Genomic DNA, 25,522 nt, shown 5'->3' with positions numbered 1-25,522 from the left:
CCTTCTCCACCTGATCTACTTGCTCAGAGGTGGAATCTCCCCCATGGAGCTGGGCGTTGGTGACGTGGTCCCCCCAACTGACATTCGGGTGTATGTACCATCAAGAGACTTGGACTGTGCTCGAGCGAGAGTCCATGCCTCACACCTGTACAATAATATGGTATCTACAGTTGCATGGAAGAATCTCAGTTTGAGACCCTTAGACATCCGAGACATCCAGATTTTCCCCATGTTATTGAGGGCTTTCCATGCGAGTACTTTCCGGACCTTGATGTCATTCTCCGAGCTCTGCATCCTCGCCCCAGGTACTTGAAGTCCTCCACTTTCTTGAGAGATGCACCACCACTGGTCTTGAGAGGCTCATGGTCACCAACGTTGAACGCCATGTACACCATGTTCTTGGCATTGAGGTGGAGGCCCACTTTCCCGCACTCTGTCTCGACCCTGCCGAGCAGCTCCTGTGTCTCCCTCATCTGGTCTGACAGCAGGACGATGTCATCAGCGTAGTCGAGGTCTGACGAGTTGACTGGCCCGATTCTCCTCGAACGCCTTGGGGTGAATGTGAAGCCGAGGTACCCATGTTCCTTGAGCGCCTGCCTCATGGCATAATCAAGGACAAAGACGAAGAGAAAGGGTGCCAGCGTGTCTCCCTGTAAGACCACTGCAAGGATCTCGAACGCTTTGCTCTCGCCATCCGGGGTGACAACCTTGGCCGTGGTGCCCGAATGCATATCCTCAATGGCTCTCAGGAGACGAGGAGGGATACCGTAAGCCTTCAAAATCCTCATCATTTTGCATGGATGAATCGAGTCAAACGCCTTCTAGAAGTCTATGAAGGTTAGGACAGCCGGCAGATTGTTATTCTTCACCTCCTCAATGATTCTTCGAAGGGCAAGGTTCTGTGTGACCGTGTTCCTCTTCTCTCTGAAGCCGTTCTGATTATAACATAGCTTCAGGTCGATAGCAGCCCTAATCCAGTTGAGAATCAAGTGGTTGTAGACCTTGGCCAAGGCACACGTCAGGCTGATGCCACGATAGTTGTCAGTCTTGTTCTGGCTCCCAGATTTGGCGACGGAGATGACGTTGGATCGTGACCACTATGTTGGCTTGTCATTCATCATTAGCACTGTGTTGCAAAACTTGAACATGATGTCGCCAAGCTCACAGTTTTGCAATACCTCTGGAGGGATGTTATCAGGGCCTGGAGTCTTCCCTTGCTTCAGAGGTCTTCACGTTTCGCAGGTGAAGGGGCCGTGGCGAATCTGTACATCCATGACGACAGTCTCGATCTCCATTTATTATTGTGCATCAAAATGTTACTTTCACATGCATGACCAAATTACTTTCATATTAACAAAATTCAATTATTCCTTTAGTTACTCATGAAATTCAGAGCGGTGGCGACAATTGAAAACAGAGAAACATGTTAAAGATAGTTTTTAATGAAACTGCGCCCTGTAAATTCTTCCTGAGAATCGTGCAATTCTTGTTGCAGGTACTACAGAACACCTGGTCTGAAGTCGATAAGTGTTCCTTCTGTTTGGTAGAACTCCATGACCATACAGATCTGGTGTTGGATGTGACATTATGGCACTGCAATTGTTACACAATGCTAGAAGTTGCTGGTGAATCCACTTACAGACCTTAACTCAGTTAATCGATGCCAGCCCCAGCTGAAAAGGAGTGTCAAGCAGAAAAATGTTCCCAATGTTGGGCGAGTCCAGAACCAGGGGCCACTGTCTTAGAATAAAGAGGAGTCCATTTAAGACTGAGGTGAGAAAAAACCGTTTTCACCCGGAGAGTTGTGAATTTGTGGAATTCCCTGCCACAGAGGCCAGTGGAGGCCAAATCACTGGATGGGTTTAAGAGAGAGTTAGATAGAGCTCTAGGGGCTGGTAGAATGAAGGGATATGGGGAGAAGGCAGGCACGGGTTGTTGATTGGGGACGATCAGCCATGATCACAACGAATGGCGGTGCTGGCTCGAAGGGCCGAATGGCCTCCTCCTGCACCTATTTTCTATGTTTCTATGATAATGAATCCCATTCCAATTAGTTGAAGTGCATATTTGTCAGGAGCCTTGTGAATTTCTGACAGTACCCAAAAGCAACGACCAAACGTAACTGATTATTTAATTCGATTTTGCATATGTTGTGGAAAAAAGTAGTAATTATGGTCCAGGAACGCTGAGGCCCTGTACAAGAAGGGACCGGGCCGGCTGTACTTTTTGATAAAGCTCAGCTCCTTCAATGTCTGCAGTAAGATGCTGCAGATGTTCTACCAATCAGTGGTAGCCAGTGCCATCATCATTGCTGCCGTGTGCTGGGGCAGCAGGGCGAAGGCCGCGGATGCCAATTGGATCTACAAACTCATCAGGAAGGCTGGCTCCATCCTGGGGGCGGAGTTGGATTCATGGAGGTGGTCTTGGAGGTGAGGATGTTCCTCAAACCGCGGAGCATCTTGGACAATACAGCTCACCCCTTCCATGACACACTGGTCAACCTGAGGAGCACCTTCAGCAACAGACTGGTTCCACCAAGATGCAGCACAGAACGCCACTGGAGATCCTTCTTCCCTGTGGCTATCAAACTGTACAACTCCTCCCCCTTCTGTCATGGGGTAGACTGAGACTGACTCCCCTCCCCCCCCCACCCCAATCTTTACATATCCCTAACCCTGGACTTTCCACTCATTACTTTAAATCAATGTGTCATGTATCTAGTGTTTAATGAATGTTTGCAGATCAATTTCCCTCCTGGGATAAATAAAGTCCTATCATATCGTATCTTTAATAGCCTGATGGCTGATGAAGCTGTTCCTGAATCTGGACATTACAGTTTTCCTATACCATCTTCGCAATGGCAGGAATGAAATGAGTGCGTGACCAGGGAGATGTGGGTGCAGCTGGATGATGCTGACTGCCTTTCTGAGGCAGCGACTCTTGTAGATTCCTTCGATGTTGGGCGGGGGGGGGGGGGGGGGGTTCAGTACATGTGATATACTGGGAAGTGTTTACCACTTTTTGCAATCTTTGTCATTCCTGGGTGTTTGAGTTTCCATAACAGGTGGTGATGCAACGAATCAATGTGCTCTCAACTGAACAGGTTTGTGGATCATTGTCCTTCCTCTTCCAAAGTCCACAAGCAATTCCTTGGTCTAAAGGGCCTGTCCCACGAGCATGCGACTGCATGCGGCAAGCGCGACCTAACGTGGTCGCTTGAGCCATACGGCCTCGCGGGGCCGGTCCCACTTTGATCGCCGGAGCCGTATGGAGTTGTGCCGAGCTGGTCCCGACATCACGCGCGGCTCCGAAAAACTGACACTTCAAAAATTCCACTCGGCAACGGCCTGCCGGCCCGCAGCCACATTGAGGCCGTACGCACCATCTCGACGCCGTATGCAGTGTCTTGACGGCGTACGCCTAGCGCGAACTTTCCGCGGACTTCGCTCGAACTTCACGTCAACTCGTACGGGATCACTCGACCTCCGCGCGACCCCCACGTCCGGTTTGGTCGCGCTCGCCGCATGCTGTCGCATGCTCGTGGGACGGGCCCTTTACTGAGCAAGGTTGTTATTCTAGCACCAATTGGTCAGTTGATCGATCTTTCTCCTACACCATGACTGATCATCAAATGTAATTCGTCCAACATTAGTGGGGTCGTCTGCAAACTTGAGACGGGGTTTAAACTGTGTCCGGCTACACAGTGAGGAAAGGTGACGACAGAAACCAAGGCTTGGGATGATGTGGAGAGGACAAAGGGATGTCAGTGGTGGAATCAGATAAAGAAGGTGGGGATGAAATATAGAACTAAATGGGGGGATGGTGGCAAGAAAGGATTGGGGAGAGGAAGGAAAGATAAATAGTGGATCCCAGGTACTGAGGGGTGGGTGATGAGCAGATGGAGGAGGGGTAAGGCACTGGGTGACAGGGAGGGACGAGTGCAAGCATTTGGGGGGGGGGGGGGGGGAGAGGGAGTGGAAGGCTAGGTAGAGTAGAAGCAGGGGAGAAAGCAGGAACGGGGTACTGATTGTGGATAATCAGCCATGATCACATTGAATGGCTGTGTTGGCTCAGAACTTGGCATACTCCTGCATCTATTGTCTATCTGAATTGGAGCTTTTAATGTTTACTAGACCAAGTGCAGACCCGTCTGTTTCCCCAACGGCGTTTGCGGGGAGGGGGGGGGGGGGGCTGCGGCATCACACTCATGGGGATGGGGAGAGAGATGTGGGGGAGGGGGGGATGGGGAGGGAGGGGAGAAGGGCGGGAGGGAGGGGGAGAGGGGTGGGGGGAGAGAGGGGAAAGAGTGGGGAGGGAGAGTGGAGGGGGAAGGGGGAGAGAAGTGGAAGAGTGGGGAGGGAGGAGGAGAGGAGTAGGGGGAGTGATGGAAGAGGGACAGAGAGGTAGGGGGAAGGGGGCGGGGGGGAGAGGTAAGGGGGTGGGGTAAAGAGGGAAGGGGATGGGGGAGAGAGGGATGGGAGAGGGAGAGGGTTGAGGAGAGGGAGAGGGGGAGGCGAGAAGGGGGAGAGAAGTGGTAGAGTGGGGAGGGAGGGAGGGGGAGAGGGGTAGCGGGAGTGGTGGAAGAGGGACGGGGAGTGGTGGAAGAGGGACAGAGGGGTACGGGAAGGGGTGGGGGAGAGAGGGGAAGAGTGAGGGGTGGTGGAGGTAGAGGGGTGGGGTAAGGAGAGAAGTGGAAGAGTGGGGAGGGAGGCGTAGGGGGAGTGGTGGAAGAGGGACAGAGGGGTAGGGGAGGGGGGCGGGGGAGAGAGGGAAGGGGGTGGGGTAGAGAGGGAAGGGGGGTGGGGGAGAGAGGGATGGGTGGGAGAGGGAGGGGTGAGGAGAGGGAAACATAGAAACATAGAAATTAAGTGCAGGAGTAGGCCATTCGGCCCTTCGAGCCTGCACCACCATTCAATATGATCATGGCTGATCATCCAACTCAGTATCCTGTACCTGCCTTCTCTCCATACGCACTGATCCCTTTAGCCACAAGGGCCACATCTAACTCCCTCTTAAATATAGCCAATGAACTGGCCTCAACTACCTTCTGTGGAAGAGAATTCCAGAGATTCACCACTCTCTGTGTGAAAAATGTTTTTCTCATCTCGGTCCTAAAGGATTTCCCCCTTATCCTTAAACTGTGACCCCTTGTTCTGGACTTCCCCAACATCTGGAACAATCTTCTTGCATCTAGCCTGTCCAACCTCTTAAGAATTTTGTAAGTTTCTATAAGATCCCCCCTCAATCTTCTAAAATCTAGCGAGTACAAGCCGAGTCTATCAAGTCTTTCTTCATATGAAAGTACTGACATCCCAGGAATCAGTCTGGTGAACCTTCTCTGTACTCCCTCTATGGCAACAATGTCTTTGTGCATTGGGCATTGTGATATCACACGATGGAACGTTCACCAGGGGCTGGGGCTCCTGCAAAGGCATATGTAAATGAATCCATTCCAATTGGGCATCTGTGAGCATCAGGCATTGTGACATCACACGATGGAACGTTCACCAGGGGCTGGGGCTGCTTCTATGGCTGAGATTTATTTTTGAAATATTGGGGGGGCGGGGGAGAAGGATTTTATTTAAAATGTGTACATAAACACGACGAAATGTAATCAGGAGTGGATACTTTGAAAGAAAAGTGAAATCTCTACCGAAATGGAAAAGATCTCGGCGATTCTGTGTCTGGTTTCGGCGTAGCAAGAAATCACAGGAAGAAAGGCGGCCGGCAGCTGGACGGACGGACGCCGGCAGGCACACAGTTTTAATATATAATAGATAGATAGATGCCATCGGCGATGCGAAGGGCCCAAATGCCACCGGCTACGGGAGTCAAGATCATCCCGTTAGACCAGGGGAGAGCAAAGGGAAGAGATTGAACTTATTTTCACCTTCCATCACAGTGAGGAATGTGGAGGAGTCACTGTGGTGGATGTTTATGTTAAAATGTGTTATGCGTGTTCCTTTGCTTTTTATTTGTATGACTGACTTAGCACATGAAATTCCTTGTATGTTGCAAAACATACTTGGCTAATAAAGCATTATTGTGATTGATTGTGATTGTGCTTGATCGGGCTGTAGGCTAGGCAAACAAAATACAAGATGCTGTTCTTACACTTTGTGTACGGGCTCACTCTGGCAGTGGGGGATGCAGAGGACAGAGGGGTGGACATGGGAACCAGTAGAGCAGCTAGCAACTGGGAGCTCCAGCTGGCCCCGGCGGACAGAGAAGCCTACAGTACAATGCCATGAGCACTGGCTTCTCCGGCTTCAGGTAAACAACCCAGCCCCCGACCTTCCCATCTTCTCAGACCTTCCCTTTCACTTCCCCTACCCCCCCTCTATCCGCTCTTCACCCACACTTCCCTACTCTGGATCACCCATTATTCTCCCACCACCCACACCCCACCTTCCTTTCCTGTCAGATTGCACTATTTGCACCCTTTTGTCTTCTCCACCTATCACTCCCACCCTTGGTTGCTTTCTCCATCCTTCTCCCCCACCCCCTACTCACTTGCCCATCCCTCGGTCCTTATCTGCATCCACCTATCACTTTCCAACTCTTGTCTCATCCTTTTCTGCCATGTCTCGCCCCTCTGCTCCATCGGTCTGAAGAAAATACCAATCTGAAGGGTCTCGACCCGAAACATCACCCATTCCTTCTCTCCAGAGATGCTGCCCGACCCACCGAGTTACTCCAGCATTTTGTGTCCACCTTCTGCAAGTCTAATATCAGTTATCGTCTGGGGGAAGTAGATTGTAGATTGTTTGCCCAAAGAATTTAGGACATAATTATTAAATAGCAACCTCAACCATTGCAACCAAACATCCATAGAACAGCACCTTACAGTTCCTTCTTACACATCCATAGACCAGGTGTTTACCTTCTCTACACAATATTTCAGGCTTCATGTCTAGTGCTGAGAAACAAAATAGGAAGAAATGAACATAATGAACAAAATAAAAACATATTTTTACTTTAGACTCTTTATTACACTTTATTTGCTGTGTCAAAATGGTTTATTCATTCAGAAATAGCTGCACAACTTGAATTTCTGGTACCTTTTCTATGCTTCTATTAAAAATTGTGATTCTAAAAAAAATTCAAAACACTTCACCATTACCAGTTGTGTTTACCAATCATTAGATTAAATCCCAATTTTGCATATCATTCTCAATTATAGTACCATAAATAGAAAAAAACATATGACATAATATGGCAGATGTATCCATTTCTGTTATTGTTACAGATATACTCTTTATACAGTATTATCAATTAATTCAGTATTCAAATTATTTTTAAGGTTGCAATGTTATTTATCACATTTAGCCTGTGCACCATACATTTGATTGTTTATAGTTTTCAGGCCAGGGAATTACCTCTGCTTCTGCTATAACTTTATTTTGTACCTGAAGTGGATTAACCGATTCTTTATGATGTTTCACATATAATAGGAAATGATGATGATAAATACTTTATTGATCCCCTCAGGGAAATTCAGAAACATGGCTTATTCTTTCCTCAAGAACACATCTTAACATTCTGAGGCTCTAAATTTGGTAAAAAGCAAACATATTGGTTAATAAACAAATAATCCAAAGCAAATAGATTATTCCATCCTGGATGTTTAAGAAGGAACTGCAGATGCTGGAAAAATCCAAGGTAGACAAAAATGCTGGAGAAACTCAACGGGTTAGGCCGCATCTAAAGAGAGACGGAATAGGCGACGTTTCGGGTCGAGACCCTTCTTCAGACTGAGCGGTATGACCATTGACCTCCAATTCCAGGTAGTCCTTGCTTTCTCCCTCCTTCCCCTCCCCTTCCCAGCTATCCAACAAACATACTCCCACCGCTTCTTCCTTTCTTTCTTTCTTTTTCCCGCTCCCCCCCCCCACCACCCCCGACATCAATCTGAAGAAGTGTCTCGACCCGAAACGTCGCTTATTCCTTCTCTCCATAGATTCCATCCTAGATAGTATTTAAGGATGATATTGCTGGTTTACTGAGGTATTTATTTATGTATGAATTGGTACTAAGGGCATCGTATATAAACTCCAAGCAGACACCTATTCTTTTCACAGCACATAAAATACAATGGATTATTTTAAATGATTTGTTTATTTGTTCATTACAGGATGGTCCATTTAACATGGGATTGATTACTGCTGTTATTGCTTGATGTGAAGAAAACAGCTCTTATTCCATTTGAAATGCAATTGGTTTGCCTCTTTCTCAAATGTTATTATCTGGGCCTTTGATTAATAAAACATTATTTCTTGATCATTGGTCCAAATAGGTATAATTCTGCTTGAAGGCTAAAAAATATGTTCCCATCGTTTGCAACCAGAATAGCAAAAATATGTTTTGGCACAAGAAAAACAAATTGCAAAACCAATGTTTTTTTGTGCAGATATTACGAGATCGTATCCACATTGTTAATGATAATTTTTACATACAGCATATTTTCCACATAGCACATATTCCAGATACTAACATTATTGGATATTAGATCAGCTGCTGAATTATATCACATGTTTTCTTTGTAGAGAGGAGGGAATAACTGAATAGTAGGGATGATACAAATATAGGAAGGCCTATCTAATTTTCTATATATTGAAATAAATGAACAGTAAAATGACTCCCTTACAATATGGTATCTTTCCTTCCCAATCTTCATGTCCTTGCTACACAGACCTCAATGATGAAAGAAAAAAAAGCTTTGGCCGAATGGATTTAACTCTGGGAACTAGAGGACACAAATTAAATGAGTAGCAGTCCATTTAAAGTAGTTTTGGGCTCACCTTTATCCATGTATCATGGCTCACTATCTTATAGTTAAATCTTTTATAATTGCACAGGTCCTGTTTTCTTATTTCCTTGTTTGTCTCATAAAGATCTTTAAAAACAGGTGGCAAAGGGTCTCTTTTGGCCAAAGAGCGTAATTCATTATTATATTCCCATTGAAGACTATCCAATTTATGAAAGTGTCTGTGAGGAATTCCATTTTGTAAGGAGGACTGGTATTCATGTTCTGTGGTGGCATCCATCTTAGGTTTAGGTGGTAGTCTGTAGGTACCATCCAAACTTGCTAATGCAAACAAGACCTGATTGTGGAACAAAGGAAAAGGGCAAACGGTTTTGCATATACCAATAAAAAAGAGAGTTGGAAATGTGGTGTGTACAATGTGCTTGTAAAGCGGTGTAATTCTGTGATCTTTGACATTTAAACCCACGTCTTTTGCAAGGAAAGGAAAAGTGTAGTTATAGCCAGTGCAAAACATTAATACATCTGCAGGATACTCTATTCCATCATTACCAATCACACCAATCTGTGAACATTTGTTCACACCCTTGACTAATAGACAATTTGGAGGGACGGGTGAGGATGTAAATGAATCTTTATACACCAAGACAACTTGATTTGCAACCAAGCACAACTCCAGTGCAATGTCTATTCCAGATGAACCAGCACCGAGCAGAACAAGGTTCTTCCCTCTGAAAGGCTCAGCAAACCGGTACTCATGACTATGCATCGACTGTCCTTTGAAGTTTTCAATTCCACGAATGTGCGGGATCAAAGGATCAGAGTAGTGGCTAAAAATATAAAATTATAACTTACTAAAAATACTTGGAAGCTGTTAATTTAATAACAAATACATTTCAAAGTTAATTTGCAAAATCTTGTTGACTAGATGTTCACTTTTGGTGTAATGTTGTATTCAATTAATTTTTGCGATGCTTTCTTATTGAAAAAATTGTAGTTAAGGGAATCATGGCCTGGAATTTGCAGTTAATGGCAAACTAATGAGACTAGCAATCCAGTTTTAGAATTAATCCAGGTTTAGTATTAAAATTCTGTTGGGATGCGAGTGACATTTTTACTTGATGAGTAAACCTGGCTAGAATAGTCCCCACTATAAACAGGATAAATGGCATCCATTTTTTGGACAATCAACACCATAAGATTAAACACCATAAGGATTAGTCCGTCAGCATAGATTTATGAAAAGAAAATCATGCTTGACTAATCTTCTGGAATTTTTTGAGGATGTGACAAGTAAAATGAATGAAGGGGTGTCAGTGGATGTAGTGTATCTAGACTTTCAGAAAGCATTTGATAAGGTCCCGCACGGGAGACTGGTGACTAAAATTAGAGCACATGGTATTGGGGGTAGGGTGTTGATGTGGATATAAAATTGGTTGGCAGACAGGAAGCAAAGAGTAGGAGTGAACGGGTCCTTTTCAGAATGGCAGGCAGTGGCGAGTGGAGTGCCGCAAGGCTCGGCGTTGGGGCCACAACTGTTTACGTATTAATATTTTGGAAGAGGGAATTAGGAGCAACACTAGCAAGTTTGCGGATGACACAAAGCTGGGTGGCAGTGTGAACTGTGAATAGGATGTTAGGAGGTTGCAGGGTGACCTGGACAGGTTGAGTGAGTGGGCAGATGCATGGCAGGTGCAGTATAATATAGATAAATGTGAGGTTATCCACTTTGGCGGCAAAAACAAGGGGGCAGATTATTATCTCAATGGGGTTAGGTTAGGTAAGGGGGAGGTACAGCGAGACCTGGGTGTCCTTGTACACCGGTCACTGAAAGTTGGCTTACAGGTACAGCAGGCAGTGAAGAAAGCTAATTGGATATTGGCCTTCATAACAAGAGGATTTCAGTATAGGAGTAGAGAGGTTCACAAGATTGATCCCTGGGATGGCGGGACTGTCATATGAGGAAAGATTGAAAAGACTAGGCTTGTATTCACTGGAGTTTAGAAGGATGAGGGGATATCTTATAGAAACATATAAAATTATAAAAGGACTGAACAAGCTAGATGCAGGAAAAATGTTCCCAATGTTGGGCAAGTCCAGAACCAGGGGCCACAGAATAAAGGGGAGGCCATTTAAGACTAAGGTGAGAAAAAACTTTTTCACCATGAGTTGTGAATTTGTGGAATTCTCTGCCACAGAGGGCAGTGGAGGCCAAATCACTGGATGGATTTAAGAGAGAGTTAGATAGAGCTCTAGGGTTATTGATTGTGAACGATGAGCCATGATCACAATGAATGGTGGTGCTGGCTTGAAGGGCCGAAGGGCCGAATGGCCTCCTCCTGCACCTATTTTCTATGTTTCTGTTTCTATTTTTCAATTTCGACAATTAAATTCTGAAAGAGTAAAAGTTTATGTTATAAAATTAAATGGTATGTTGGTAGTAATTAAAACGTTTAATGCCATTAGACTTGTAGTGGCTATGCCTGACTTGTAGTGGCTATGAGGAAGTGGAATACCAACATTTTGCAAAGGAATAGTGGAGAAAAGTTACTCAAATAATTTTCGTAAAAAATAATTACATTAAAAAATACATTTCTCAAAACTGCTAAATGTATCATGGTCTCACCCATTACAAACAATAACAGAATCATATCTCTCCAAACTACGACTCTGACTCTTCAGATTCAAAGATGTTATTTCCCATGAACTGTGAGCATCTTCAGTAGGTCTGGAAACAGGTTTCAGTAGTTCAACATATGTTAGAAACTGTGAAAAGATTTACCAAAGATTCACATATCTTTTGTAGATACAAATGCCATGTAATTTCTAAAAAAATGCCCAGTATCCTTTCAACCCAAATTAGAACATAATATTGTTCTATCGGACCTGAATGCCCTTAACTCCATTTAATATCATGGATAGCCTTTCAAAAACCATGACCTCAATATTCCTTGGTTTCTTTAACATCTATATATTTGTCAATCTTCCTCGTCAATATACCGTATTACCTGGCAAAGAAGACGCACCCGACGCCCTCCTTCTTAACGCTCCTGCCCTCCCCGCAACTTTACCCCTGCCGTTCCAGCCAAGTTTGCTACTTTGTGCAGCCCAGGCCATGCTGACCCGGCCAAACTCTCCAGCGGCGCTGTCCTTTTACAGCCGCTTCCCACTTCACACAGTTCCAGGGACGATGGCATGGCAGGTTCCGCGGAGCAGTCGCTATGAGAATGGCATTGCTTGGCCAATTCCACTCCAGTGGACGGCCTGCTGCCCTGGCGGAAAGATGCTCTGTCTTCCCGCCCTGTGGACCGGACCTGAGTCCTGGTACAATGTCGCCATTAGCAAAGTGTCTGCAAGGGTGACACTGGACCTAGCCACCTAGCCAGAGAATGTAAATCAGCTGCCAGCAATGGGGGATAGACTTGGCTATCCCTCAGTACAGCAACATCGTTCTTGATGTGGTTGTACTGAGGGATAGCCAAGTCTATCTTTCTTGGCTAACAACCTAACCTTCGGCCTCCAAGACGCAGGTAAATTTTCGGGCCTTATTTTAGGGTAATAAATAGCGTCTTCTTCGCCGTGAAATACAGTACTCATCCACAAAACTCCACTGTCCTTTTTAAAAGTGAATACCAAAGATTCTCCAGGCTCTGGGTGAAATATTTTTGTAATCTTCTTTAAGGTTGGCCAATCCCTTATGACCCAGTCAGCAGAAACGTCAATTGCTCATTTACCCTGGCAAGCCCAATAAGAAATATAGCTTCGTTTTCTCCGAGAAAGAGCTTTAGTTTAGTTTAATTTAGAGATTTAGCACGGAAACAGGCCCTTCGGCCCACCGAGTCCACGCTGACCAGTGATCCTGGTACACTAGCACTATCTTAAACACAAAGGACAATTTACTTTTTTTTTAAACCAAAGCCAATTAACCTACAAACCTGCACGTCTTTGAAGTGTGGGAGGAACCCGGAGCACCCGGAGGAAACCCACCCGGTCACGGGGAGAACGTACAAACTCCACACAGACAGCACCCGTAGTCAGGATTGAATCCGGGTCTCTGGCGCTGCAAGGCAGCAACTCTACCACTGTGCCGCAGTAAGTAGTGGCAGATGACACGGTGATGTGTAAAGACGAAAATTAAGTGAAGAATGAAAATCATTTTTGTATAATAATCCTGCTAAATACAGCTATTAGAATTGCTGCACAAACCCAAGCCTATAGCACACATCACTGGAGCATCGTTAACTTCACCAAAGCTGCAAGTCAAACAGATAGTTGTTACTCAAACAGACTTCTTATGCACAAGAAATATAGAAAAATGCTTGCAAAATTATAATGGCCCCTAAAATGAAACAGATGATCATTTTAAGTTGTGTAGAATATTTCTGTACAGAGTTTGTATGTTCTCCCCGTGACCATGTGTCTTTTCTCCGGGTGCTCCATTTCCTCCCACACTCCAAACATGTACAGGTTTGTAGGTTAATTGACTTCAGGAGGGATCCATCAAATTGTAATAGTCATACAGCATGGAAACAGGCCCTTTGGCCCAACTTGCCCATGCTGACCATGGCGCGCCTTCTATACTGGTCCACCTGACCACATTTGGTCCATATCCCTCTGAATCTTTCCTATCTACATACCTGTTCAAATGTCTTATAAATGTTGTTATAGTACCTGCATCAACTACCTCCTCTGGCAATACTTTCCATATACCCACCACCCTCAGATTGAAATAAAATGCCTCTTGGGTTCCTAATAAACATCTCCCCTCTCAATCAATCAATCAATCAAATACTTTATTGTCATTCAAAAATACACCAACTAATGCAAGTCTGAACGAAATTTTGTTGCATCTGGCTCACCGTGCAACAAAAGGATAAAATGGATAAAAATATAAAATAGATAAAAAGATAAAATTGATAATTGTTGCGGCGCTTTATATGGAATTCAAGAGTCTGATGGCTCGGTGGAAGAAGCTGTTGCAAATCCTGGCCGTTCAGCTCCTTATACTGCGATACCTTTTGCCCGAGGGCAGCAGAGTGAACAGTCCATGATGGAGATGTGTGGGGTCGTTTATTATGCTGTTGGCCTTGGACAAGCAACGTTTGCTCGCAATGTGGAGGAATTGAAGGAAGAGAAGTCCCGATGATTTTTTCAGCCATCCTCACCACTCTCTGCAGGGACTTCCAGTCGGAGGCTTTGCAGTCCCCAAACCAGACAGAGATGCAGCTGGTCAAAATGCTCCCTATGGTGCCCTTGTAGAAAGTGGTGAGGACGGGATGGGGGAGGTGAGCTCTTCTCATCTGGCAAACGCTGCTGCGCCCTCTTAACTAGTGATGCAATGTTTTGTGACCAGGTCAGACTGTTCATGATTTGCACCCCCAGGAACTTAGTGCTACTGACCAACTCCACATCGATGTCATTAATGTGTAGTGGTGTATGAATGTGCCGGTTTCTCCTGAAGTCAAAGATGACCTCCTTTCTTTTGTCAACATTCCGGATCAGATTGTTCGTGTTGCACCAGTCCACCAGTCGTTGATCCTCACCTTTATTGATCCTCCGATTCTTTATTCTCATACTTTGGGTAAAGGACTGTGCATTCACCCTATCTATTCCCCCCATGATCTTATACAATGCAATAAGATCAACCCTCAATAAAGTCCTAGTTTGCCCAACCTCTCCCTGTAGCTCAGGTCCTCAATTCCTGGCAATACCCTCAAAAAGGGTGGAGGCCTTTATCGAGGCGTGCAGTCTCGATGCCTCCGGAGCGCCACGTAGATGCCCAGGTCAGGGCCCGGCCGGGGCCTCGCGGGTCGGAGTCTGGGTCGGCGGAGTGGCCGATGGAACCCGCAGCTGGGGCCCGTGTCGACATCACGGAGGTGTGATGAGGGGCTTCTACAGCGGTGAGGTCTCAGTGGCGGTGAAGCTTCCCGGGTTGACCCATGGTCGATGAGAACGTGGAGGACCACCATGAGGGGGGGAGGGGAGAACAATGGACAATTGGGGAGGGGGGGGTGGAAGGACAAAGGACAATGGGGACCCCGGCGTGGGGGAACCGCTGTGGGGGGTATGGGGGCAGAACAAAGGAGGAGCTGGCGTCCTTTGTAACTTTGTCAGCACAGTAGGTGGCTGCTATTTGATTACATTGGGTATATAAGCAAAGACTTTCACTGTGCCTTGTCACATGTGGCAATCACGTAAACCATTCCAATATTCCATTCCAAAAATCTTCTCTGCACCCCTATCCAGTTTCGGGTCAGTGTCAGGTCAGAGCAGGAGCAGCAGCTTTCAGCAGCAAGCCCATTGATTGTTTGCAGTATCCAAAAGGGTTAATTCAGTAGCAAATAAAAACAAGGTCAGTTGTAGCAGAGAGAAGTGGTCTGATAAAGGGTCTGGACCAGACATGTCACTCATACCTTCTCTCGAGATACTGCCTGTCCCGCTGAGTTACTCCAGCTTTTTGAGTCTATCTAAGGTGTAGCAGAGCAACCTTTTGGGAGTGGCTGTTTTGAGATCAAGTGGGAGATTTTGGGTGTGCTGTGTGGAGGTCAGCTATTAGTCTCTGGCTCAGGACTCTTCTGTGAAGGCTGAGGCTATGTGAGGTGAATACAGGGATAAGGTACCGTTTGCTCTTGTGTGTGAGTCTTGTTATTTTTGTTTATTTCTCTTTATTCTCTGAACAATATTTCTATTTGTTCAGTTGCAGTGGTGATAGGAGGTAAATATACACACTGCTCCTGCTGCAGGATGTGGGGACTCAGGGAAACTGCTTGTCTCCCTGATGACCACACCTGTGGGAATTGTGAGTAGTGATCTCTGGATTGCTTCCAGTGCCATGTGTTAGTAAGGGTGGGGACCGGAAGGTAGGGGAGAGAATGTGTGGCTGAGGAGTTGGTACAAGTGGCAGGGATCCAGATTTCTGTAACACTGAGATCTCCTCTGGGGCAGAGGTGACCTGTATGAGAGAGATGGGCTGCACCTTAACAGGAGGGGAAGCAATATCCTAGCATTATATGAGATCATGAGATGGTCAAGGTTCCAATGAGTATGTTTCCTTTGTTCTTAACCACAGAGTAAGACATGAGAATTGAGGAACTTGGGAAAGTCAATGGAAGTGTCTTGAGAGCAGTCAGTATTACGATCAAGCAGATGCTGACTGCTTATGGAGGTAGACAAGCTAACGTTTGTGGAGGTAGTCAAGCCCCCAGGGTCTGATCAGATATATCTGAGGACACTGTGGGAACCTAGAGGGGAAACTGCAGGAGCCGTCGCCGAAATTTATGAGTCGTCATTAAATATGGGCGAGGTGCCAGAAGACTGGCGGGTGGCAAATGTTCTGCCTCTATTTATGAAGTTGCAGGGAAAGGGCTTGGAAATACAGGCCGTTGTGTCTAACATCTGTGATCCAAAAGTATTCGGAGGGAGAAGATATTGTGCATTCATATGGACAGGAAGCTAGAATTTAGAAGATTGAGGGGGGATCTTATAGAAACTTACAAAATTCTTTAGGGGTTGGACAGGCTAGATGCAGGAAGATTGTTCCCGATGTTGGGGAAGTCCAGAATAAGGGGTCACAGTTTAAGGATAAGGGGGAAATCTTTTAGGACCGAGATGAGAAAAACATTTTTCACACAGAGAGTGGTGAATCTCTGGTATTCTCTGCCACAGAAGGTAGTTGAGGCCAGTTCATTGGCTATATTTAAGAGGGAGTTAGATGTGGCCCTTGTGGCTAAAGGGATCAGGGGGTATGGAGAGAAGGCAGGTACAGGATACTGAGTTGGATGATCAGCCATGATCATATTGAATGGCGGTGCAGGCTCGAAGGGCCGAATGGCCTACTCCTGCACCTATTTTCTATGTTTCTATGTTTCTATGATTAGGGATAGTCAGCATGGTTTTGACCGTGGGAGATCATGTCTCACAAATCTGAGTTTTTTGTAAATGTGACAAAAAAGGTTGCTGAGGTCAGAGGGCAGACGTTGTACAAATGGATTTTAGTAAAGCATTCGACAAGGTTCCACATGGTAGGCTGCTCTGGAAGGTTAGATCGCCTAGGATCCAAGGAGAGATAGCTGACTGGATAGAAAATTGGCTTCATGGAAATAAGCAGATGGTGGAAGGTTGCTTTTGGGACTGGAGGCCTGTGACTAGTGGTGAACCTCAGGGATCAGTGCGGGCCCGTTGCCGTTTGTCAACTACATCAATTATTTGGATGAGAACATACAAGGCATGATTAGCAAGTTTGCAGATGACATTACAGTGGGTGGTATTGTAGACCGTGAAGATGGTTGTCAAAAATTTCAGCAGGATCTTGATCAGTTGGGCAGGTGGGCTGAGGAATGGTTGATGGAATTGAATGCAGAAAAGTGCGAGGTGTTGCATATTGGGAAGTTTAATCAGGGCAGGACCTACACGGTGACTGGTAGTGCTCTGGGGAGTGCAGTAAAGCAGAGGGATTGAGGTACATAGTTCCTAGATGGTGGCGTCATGGGTTGATTGGGTGATCAAACATAGAAACATAGAAATTAGGTGCAGGAGTAGGCCATTCGGCCCTTCGAGCCTGCGCCGCCATTCAATATGATCATGGCTGATCATCCAACTCAGTATCCCGTACCTGCCTTCTCTCCATACCCTCTGATCCCCTTAGCCACAAGGGCCACATCTAACTCCCTCTTAAATATAGCCAATGAACTGGCCTCGACTACCCTCTGTGGCAGGGAGTTCCAGAGATTCACCACTCTCTGTGTGAAAAAAGTTCTTCTCATCTCGGTTTTAAAGGATTTCCCCCTTATCCTTAAGCTGTGACCCCTTGTCCTGGACTTCCCCAACATCGGGAGCAATCTTCCTGCATCTAGCCTGTCCAACCCCTTAAGAATTTTGTAAGTTTCTATAAGATCCCCTCTCAATCTCCTAAATTCTAGAGAGTATAAACCAAGTCTATCCAGTCTTTCTTCATAAGACAGTCCTGACATCCCAGGAATCAGTCTGGTGAACCTTCTCTGCACTCCCTCTATGGCAATAATGTCCTTCAAGGAGGCTTTATGCACATTGGACTTCTTCATCAGTCAGAGTATTGAGTATAGACGTTGGGAGGTCATGTTACAGTTGGATTGGTGAGGCACAATGTTATAGGAACGTTGTTGTTAAGCCGGAAAGGGTACAGAGAAGATTTACAAGGATCTTTTCAGGACTTGAGGGCCTGAACACTCGGCAGAGGTTGAGCAGAGAAGGGCTTTATTCCTTGGAGAACAGGAGGAAGAGGGGTGATCTTATATGGGTGCACACGATCGTGAGAGGAATAGATACGGTAAATGAAGTCTTTTTTTTACTCACAAAGGGTGCTGGGTAAATGGAATACACTGCCAGAGAGGTACAGTGCCCTCCATAATGTTTGGGACAAAGACCCATCGTTTATTTATTTGCCTCTGTACTCCACAATTTGAGATTTGTAACAGAAAAAAACACATGTTGTTAAAGTGCACATTGTCAGAGTTTAATAAAGGCCATTTTTATACATTTTGGTTTCACCATGTAGAAATTACAGCAGTGTTTATACATAGACCCCCATTTCAGGGCACCATAATGTTTGGGACACAGCAATGTCATGTAATGAAAGTAGTCATGTTTAGTATTTTGTTGCAAATCCTTTGCATGCAATGACTGCTTGAAGTCTGCGATTCATGGACATCACCAGTTGCTGGGTGTCTTCTCTGGTGATGCTCTGCCAGGCCTGTATTGCAGCCATCTTTAGCTTATGCTTGTTTTGGGGGCTAGTCCCCTTCAGTTTTCTCCTCAGCATATAAAAGGCATGCTCAATTGGGTTCAGATCGGGTGATTGACTTGGCCATGCAAGAAATTACCATTTTTTAGCTTTGAAAAACTCCTTTGTTGCTTTAGCAGTATGTTTGGGATCATAGTCTTGCTGTAGAATGAACCGCCGGTCAATGAGTTTTGAGGCATTTGTTTGAACTTGAACTGATAGGAATTGTCGATAGACTTCAGAATTCATTATGCTACTACCATCAGCTGTTGTATCATCAATGAAGATAAGTGAGCCAGTACCTTTAGCAGCCATACATGCCCAGGCCATAACACCCCACCACCGTGTTTCACAGATGAGGTGATATGCTTTGGACCTTGGGCAGTTCCTTCTCTCCTCCATACTTTGCTCTTGCCATCACTCTGATGTAAGTTAATCTTCATCTCATCTGTCCACAAGACCTGTCTCCAGAACTGTGGTTGCTCTTTTAAGTACTTCTTGGCAAACCGTAACCTGGCCATCCTATTTTTGCGGCTAACCAGTGGTTTGCATCTTGCAGTGTAGCCTCTGTATTTCTGTTCATGAAGTCTTCTGCGGACAGTGGTCATTGACAAATCCACACCTGACTCCTGAAGGATATTTCTGATCTGTCGGACGGGTGTTTGGGGATTTCACTTTATGTTAGAGAGAATTCTCCTGTCATCAGCTGTGGAGATCATCCTTGGCCTGCCAGTCCCTTTGCAATTAGTAAGCTCACCAGTGCTCTCTTACTTCTTAATGATGTTTCAAACAGTTGATTTTGGTAAGCCTAAGGTTTGGCTGATGTCTCTAACAGTTTTATTCTTGTTTCTCAGTCTCATAATGGCTTCTTTGACTTTCATTGGCGCAACTTTGGTCCTCGTGTTGATAAACAGCAATAAAAGTTTCCAAAGGTGATGGAAAGACTGGAGGAAAGACTAGGTGCTGAGAGCTCTCTTATACCTGAGGCATTTAAACACACCTGAGCAATTACAAACACCTGTGAAGCCATGTGTCCCAAACATTATGTTGCCCTGAAATGGGGGGACTTTGTATAAACACTGCTGTAATTTCTACATGGTGAAACCAAAATGTATAAAAATGGCCTTTATTAAAATCTGAATTTGTGCTCTTTAACCACATGTGATTTTTTCTATTACAAATTTCAAATTGTGGAGTACAGAGGCAAATAAATAAATGATGGGTCTTTGTCCCAAACATTATGGAGGGCACTGCAGTTACATAACATAGAAAATAGGTGCAGGAGGAGGCCATTCGGCCCTTCGAGCCAGCACCGCAATTCATTGTGATCATGGTAAGTACTATCACACCATTTAAGATACATGGATAGGATCGTTTTAGAGGGATATGGGCCAAACAAAGGCAGGAGGGACTACTGTAGATGGGGCATGTTGGTCAGCATGGGCAAGTTGGTCCGAAGGGCACGTTTCCATGCTGTATGACTCTAGACAACATCCTTCGTACAACAGGCAAAACTGAAGACAATATTCCAAAAGCAGCCTCACTAACAACTTGTACAACTGTAACAGAACATCCCAACTTCTCTTCTCAATACTCTAACTGATAAAGGCCAATGTACATGAAGCCATCTTGTCACTATGTATCTATGATACCACTTTCCAGGAACAGTGATCCTGCACTCCTAGATCCCTCTTATCTACAAAATCCCCAGTGCCCTGCCATTCAATGTGAAGGTCTTGCCCTTCCCAAAATGCAACACCTCGCAGTTATCTGCATTCAACTCCATTAATCATTCCTCAGCCCACCTGCCCAACTGATTGAGATCCTGGAGTCATTTTTGATAACCACCCTCACTGTCTACAATGACACCCACTTTTGTGTCATCTGCAAACTTACTAATCAGGTATTTTATATTCTCATCCAAACTACGAGCAGCAATGGGCCCAACACTGATCCCCGAAGCACACCACTAGTCACAGGCTTTGAGTCTGAAAAACAACCTTCCACCATCACCCTCTGCTTCCTTCTAAGAAGCCAATTTTCAATCCAGTCGTCTAGCTCTCTCTGGGTCCCATGTACCTTCGCTCTCTACGACACCACCAACTTTGGTGTCATCTGCAAACTTCTTCATCATGTCATTGATGTAATCGTTGATGTAATCAGTGATGCAATGCAAAGCACTTCTATTCATCTTCCAAGGGCTTAAGATTGTATATTTTTGGTCAGATTAGCAATTCTCCATATAGAGACACTGAATAATACAGCATGTTATTCATTGTGATGCAAAGGACTGTTTATGTTGACCAGTGATCAGTTCTGCAGCCAGACTAAACTTGCACATGAAGTGGATGTAAACACTTCAGCTTAGTTTAAAAAATAGGACTAAACTGCAGAGAAAATCTAAATTACTTTATAACCTACTTGCCTAACTCTACATGGCCACCCCGCTATCCATGCTAGTATCTTCCCTCTAATATCATGGACTCTCGTCTTCTCTAACAGCCTGACGTGCAGCACCTTAGCGAAGGCCGCCTGAAAATTTAGATAAACAACATCCACAGTCTCCCCTCTGTCTGTCCTGCTATAAACTTCTTCAAAGAGCTCCAGCAGATTTGTCATGCAAGATCTTCCCTTCACAAAACCATGCTGACTTCGGCCTATTTTATCCTGAACTTCTAAGTCATGCGTAACCTCAGCCTTTATAATTGACTCTAAAATCTTACCAATCATCATGGGGAAATGAATACGCCCGATTGCTACTCCCAAGAGAGAACAGAAATCAGTCACCTTTCTTAACTGATTCAGGATACTTGGAACAAATACCTGGAATGACTTGCTTGGTACTTTTAATGACTGTGAAATTAGTGAAAAACTGGAACGAGAGATGGAAAAAGTCCAAGGACTGGAATAAGTCATCCACGAGTCAATTAATAACTCATGGCTAATTTGTATCTCAAACCCACCTATCCTCACCCACACATCATCCTCCATGCATTTCCGTCACCTCCAATGAGATCCCACCACGTCTTTCTATCTCCACCCCTTTCCACCTTCCACAGAGACCACTCCGTCTGTAACACAGTTGGACCTTGTCTTCATTGACACGATTCCTTGAGTATGAAAGTTGGGATATCACGATGCAGCAGTATAAATCGTTGGTGAATTCACACTTGGAGTGCAGTGCGCAGTTTTGGTTGCTCAGCTCTGGGACTGATGTCATTAGGTTGGAAATGGTGCAAAAGTGATTCACCAAGATGTTGTCTGTGCTTCCAGACTCGAGTTATAGGAAATGATTGGATATGCTAGGACTTTACTTTTTGGAGTGCAGGAGGCTGAGGGGTGACCTTATTGAGGCATACAATATTATGAAGGACATGGATAAGCCAAATACAGTGCCTTTTTCCCAAGGAAGAGGGTTCTATACCTGGAGGGCATGGGCTTAGATTGAGAGGGGAGAGATTTAAGAGAGATCAGGACAATGTTTTCACACAGTATCTGGAATGAGAAATCTATAGAAGCATTTGCAATAATGACATTTAAGACATTTGGACAGATATATGGATAGAAAGGAGTTAGAGACTCAAGGGCCAATGGGACTAGCCCAATACAGAGCTTGACAGATTCTTGATTAGTGAGGGTATCAAGGGGTAATTGGGAGAATGAGGTCAAGAGGGAAAGATAGATCTGCCATGATTGAATGGCGGAGTAAACTCAATGGGCTGAATTACCTACTTCTGCTCCTGTGATTTATATATTTGGTCAGCGAGGACAAGGTGGGCCGAATGGCCTGTTAGATCGCATGGAGCTGTTTAGATGTGGAAGTGTGGAAATCCTAACGTCGATATGTTTTGAAATATAATGACAGTGATTTTAAACAATTCGACACTCATGACAGTAATCTGCAAACTCCAGGCTTTTACCAAGAGCTATAGAATTGTTAAACGTCAAAGGCAATACTTGGCTTCATTAACAATGCTGTATTTCCAGGCTGAACTGAACCTCTTCTCAGTAGAAATTCTTATGATCTTACAGTTTAGAAAAGTAATCTATCAAGGGGCTAACCCTTTTACATTTTACATGTACCTTTATGTGTCTCTGAATTTCAAAGTGTTCAGTGTACTTTTCCAGATATGATTTGACGTCAGTGTGATGAATGAAAGAGGTGGGTGAAGCTTCAAATGGAAAATCTGGAAAGCCCATGATCTCCTTTGGAAGATTTGTCCTAAAGAAGAGATTGAAGAGAATAAACAATATTATTTTGGTAATCAAACATATCGAGTCAACAAATGTGATTTAGCTTGAACATAATGAAGGGCATCACAGTGGCCACAGTAGAGCTGCTGCCTCACAGCGCCAGAGATCCTGGCTACGAGTGCTGTCTGTGAGGAGTTTGTACGTTATCGCCTTGACTGAGTGGGTTTTCTCCAGGTGCTCCGGCTTCCACCCATATTCCAAAGACATTCAGGTTTGTAGGTTAATTGCCCCCTGTAAATTGTCCCTAGTGTGTAGAGAGCAAAAGTGGGATAACATAGAACTAATGTATGCTGATCCATGGTCGGCGTGGACTCAGTGGGCTGAGCCCCGTTTCACGTCTTATCTTAAACCTATGTCCTCTGGTTCTTGAATCCCTTATATATGGAGAATCTGTACATCTACCCTTTCACTTCTCCTCAGATCGTATCCACCTGCATGAGATCACCCCTAGCCTCCTGCGCTCCATGGAATAAAGCCCTAGCCTGCCCAACCTCTCCCTATAGCTCAGGCCCTGGCAACATCCTCGTAAGGGAAGTAAAGGGGCAGCAGGGTTGTGCAGTGGTAGAGTTGCTGCCTTACAGCACCAGAGACCAGGGCGGTCATGGTGGCGCAGCGGTAGAGCTGCTGCCTTACAGCGAATGCAGCGCCGGAGACCCGGTTCGATCCTGACTACGGGTGCTGTCTATATGGAGTTTGTACGTTCTCCCCGTGATCTGTGTGGGTTTCTCCGAGATCTTGGGTTTCCTTCCACACTCCAAAGACGTACAGGCAGGTTGGTAGGTTAATTGGCTTGGTAAATGTAAAAAATGTCCCAAGTGGGTGTAGGATAGTGTTAATGTGCGGGGATTGCTGGTCGGCGCGGACTGGGTGGACCGAAGGGTCTGTTTCGCACTGTATCTCTAAACTAACTAAACTAAAAGACCAGGGTTCGATCCAGACTATGGGTGCTGTCTGTATGGAGTTTGTACGTTCTCCCTATGACCTGTGTGGGTTTTCTCCAGGATTTTGAGTTTCCTCCCACACTCCAAAGACGTACAAGTTTGTAGGTTAATTGGCTTGGAATAATTGTAAATTTTCCCAAGTGCGTGTAGGATAGTGTAAGTGTGCAGGGATCAATGGTCAACACAGACTAGGTGGGCCAGTGGGCCTGTTTCCGTGCTGTATCTCTAAATTAATCTAAAGCTAAATTTTCTTTGCACTCTTTCCAGCATAACATCTTTCCTATAGCAGAGTAAACAAAAATGAACACAATACTCCAAATGTGGCCTCACCAATGTCTTATACAACTGTAACATTCCATCCAACTTCTATACTCAGCAGTATAAACATTAATTTCTCCAATTTCAAGTAATTACCTGCATTCTGCCTCTCTTCGTTTAAAGATTCGGGTCAAGCCCCTTCCCATTCTCAAGAAGGGACTCGACCCGAAACATCACCCATTCCTTTTCTCCAGAGTTGCTGCCCGTCCAGACGAGTTATTCCAGCATTTCAGTTTAGTTTATTGTCACTTATACAGTGAAATAAAATACAGGCTCGGCGATCACTTCGCTGAACACCTTCGCTCAGTCCATCTTCACCAACCTGATCGGCAGGTTGCTCAGCACTTCAACTCCCCCTCCCATTCCCAATCTGACCTTTCTGTCCTGGGCCTCCTCCGTGGCCAGAGTGAGGCACAGCGCAAATTGGAGGAACAGCACCTCATATTTTTTCTTGGGTAGTTTTGACTTCTCTAATTTTAGATAGACCTTTCTTTCTCCCTCCTTCTCCTCCCCCTTCCCAGCTCTCCCACAAGTCCTACTGTATCCACCTATTTCCTTCCCCCCCCCCCTCCCCCATCAGTCTGAAGAAGGGTCTCGACCCAAAACATCGCCAATTCCTTCTCTCCATAGATGCTGCCTCACCCGCTGAGTTTCTCCAGCATTTTTTGTCTACCTTCGATTTTTCCAGCATCTGCAGTTCTTTCTTAAACAGTGAAGCAGATGTTGTGTCTACCTTCTATAGACACAATATGTCGCTCTTCCAGGGAGATGCTAACTGCATTTCGTTGTCTCTGTACTGTACACTGACAATGACAATTAAAGTTGAATCTGAATCTGATATCTTATCCCTGTTTTCTTTCCAGCGACAAAATACTGCCAAAACAATCCAGAGCATGTTGCTGTGCTCTCTCAGCCTGGTAGTGGTAGCGAGTGATGTGATGTAGGGTACCTGAGGTCTCTGTACATACTGGCTTGTATGGGCAGCCCATGGTCATCTTTGCCCGTTCTCTCGGTGTAAACCCAAGTGCCTCCAACACCAGTGGACTGCTCATACACCACTGGAGGGGCGAAGATGTGCGGCTTGGCCAGGAGGTGCCGGGCAGCACACAGTCCGCTTGCCCCTGCTCCGATCACGGCCACTTGCAACTGGCGGCCCGTCATTACTGCTGACCAGATCTTTGCTGCTGACCAGATCTTTGCTGCTGACTTTCACGACAAAATAAAACAGTCAATCTCTAAGCCCTTTCCCTCGCCAAACATGCCTGTGCCCGACGCACTGCCTGCGGCCGCGGCTGCTGCAACTCAGCGGCGAGCAGCGCTCTCCCGCTCTCAGTAAATATACATCCCACACCGGACACACAACGGAATCATCTCAGCGCTAAAACCGGGGACGCATTCCCTTGTAAAAGTCTCCCGGCTCCGACGGACTGAGAGCGTCTACTATCTACGCTGCCGCTTGGTGGGTGTTCATTGTAAACCACATGTACC

General features: G+C 45.4%; 1 protein-coding gene across 3 annotated transcripts; it reads right to left on the bottom strand.

The window, feature by feature from the left end:
• Positions 1–8,099: 8,099 nt before the first annotated feature.
• Positions 8,100–25,522, bottom strand: LOC116982422 (putative flavin-containing monooxygenase FMO GS-OX-like 11). Of its 3 annotated transcripts, none has more exons than XM_033035635.1 (4): positions 24,984–25,522; positions 22,605–22,743; positions 11,391–11,530; positions 8,100–8,737 (listed from the first exon to the last, which is right to left on the bottom strand). In XM_033035635.1, exons 1-4 carry the CDS (start codon positions 25,193–25,195, stop codon positions 8,734–8,736), a joined length of 495 nt encoding a protein of 164 aa, XP_032891526.1. In that variant the 5' UTR covers positions 25,196–25,522; the 3' UTR covers positions 8,100–8,733. The 3 variants fall into 3 exon arrangements, with proteins under 3 accessions (XP_032891526.1, XP_032891525.1, XP_032891527.1); XM_033035634.1 differs by having other exon boundaries at positions 8,100–9,594; positions 24,984–25,520; XM_033035636.1 differs by lacking the exons at positions 8,100–8,737; positions 11,391–11,530 and adding an exon at positions 9,465–9,594 and having other exon boundaries at positions 24,984–25,521.

This window comes from Amblyraja radiata, chromosome 17 (genome assembly GCF_010909765.2).
Source record: "Amblyraja radiata isolate CabotCenter1 chromosome 17, sAmbRad1.1.pri, whole genome shotgun sequence".
In the NCBI taxonomy this organism is placed as follows: domain Eukaryota; kingdom Metazoa; phylum Chordata; class Chondrichthyes; order Rajiformes; family Rajidae; genus Amblyraja; species Amblyraja radiata.
Note: the sequence above shows the minus strand (reverse complement) of the source record. Positions and strands in the feature narration are given on the sequence as shown.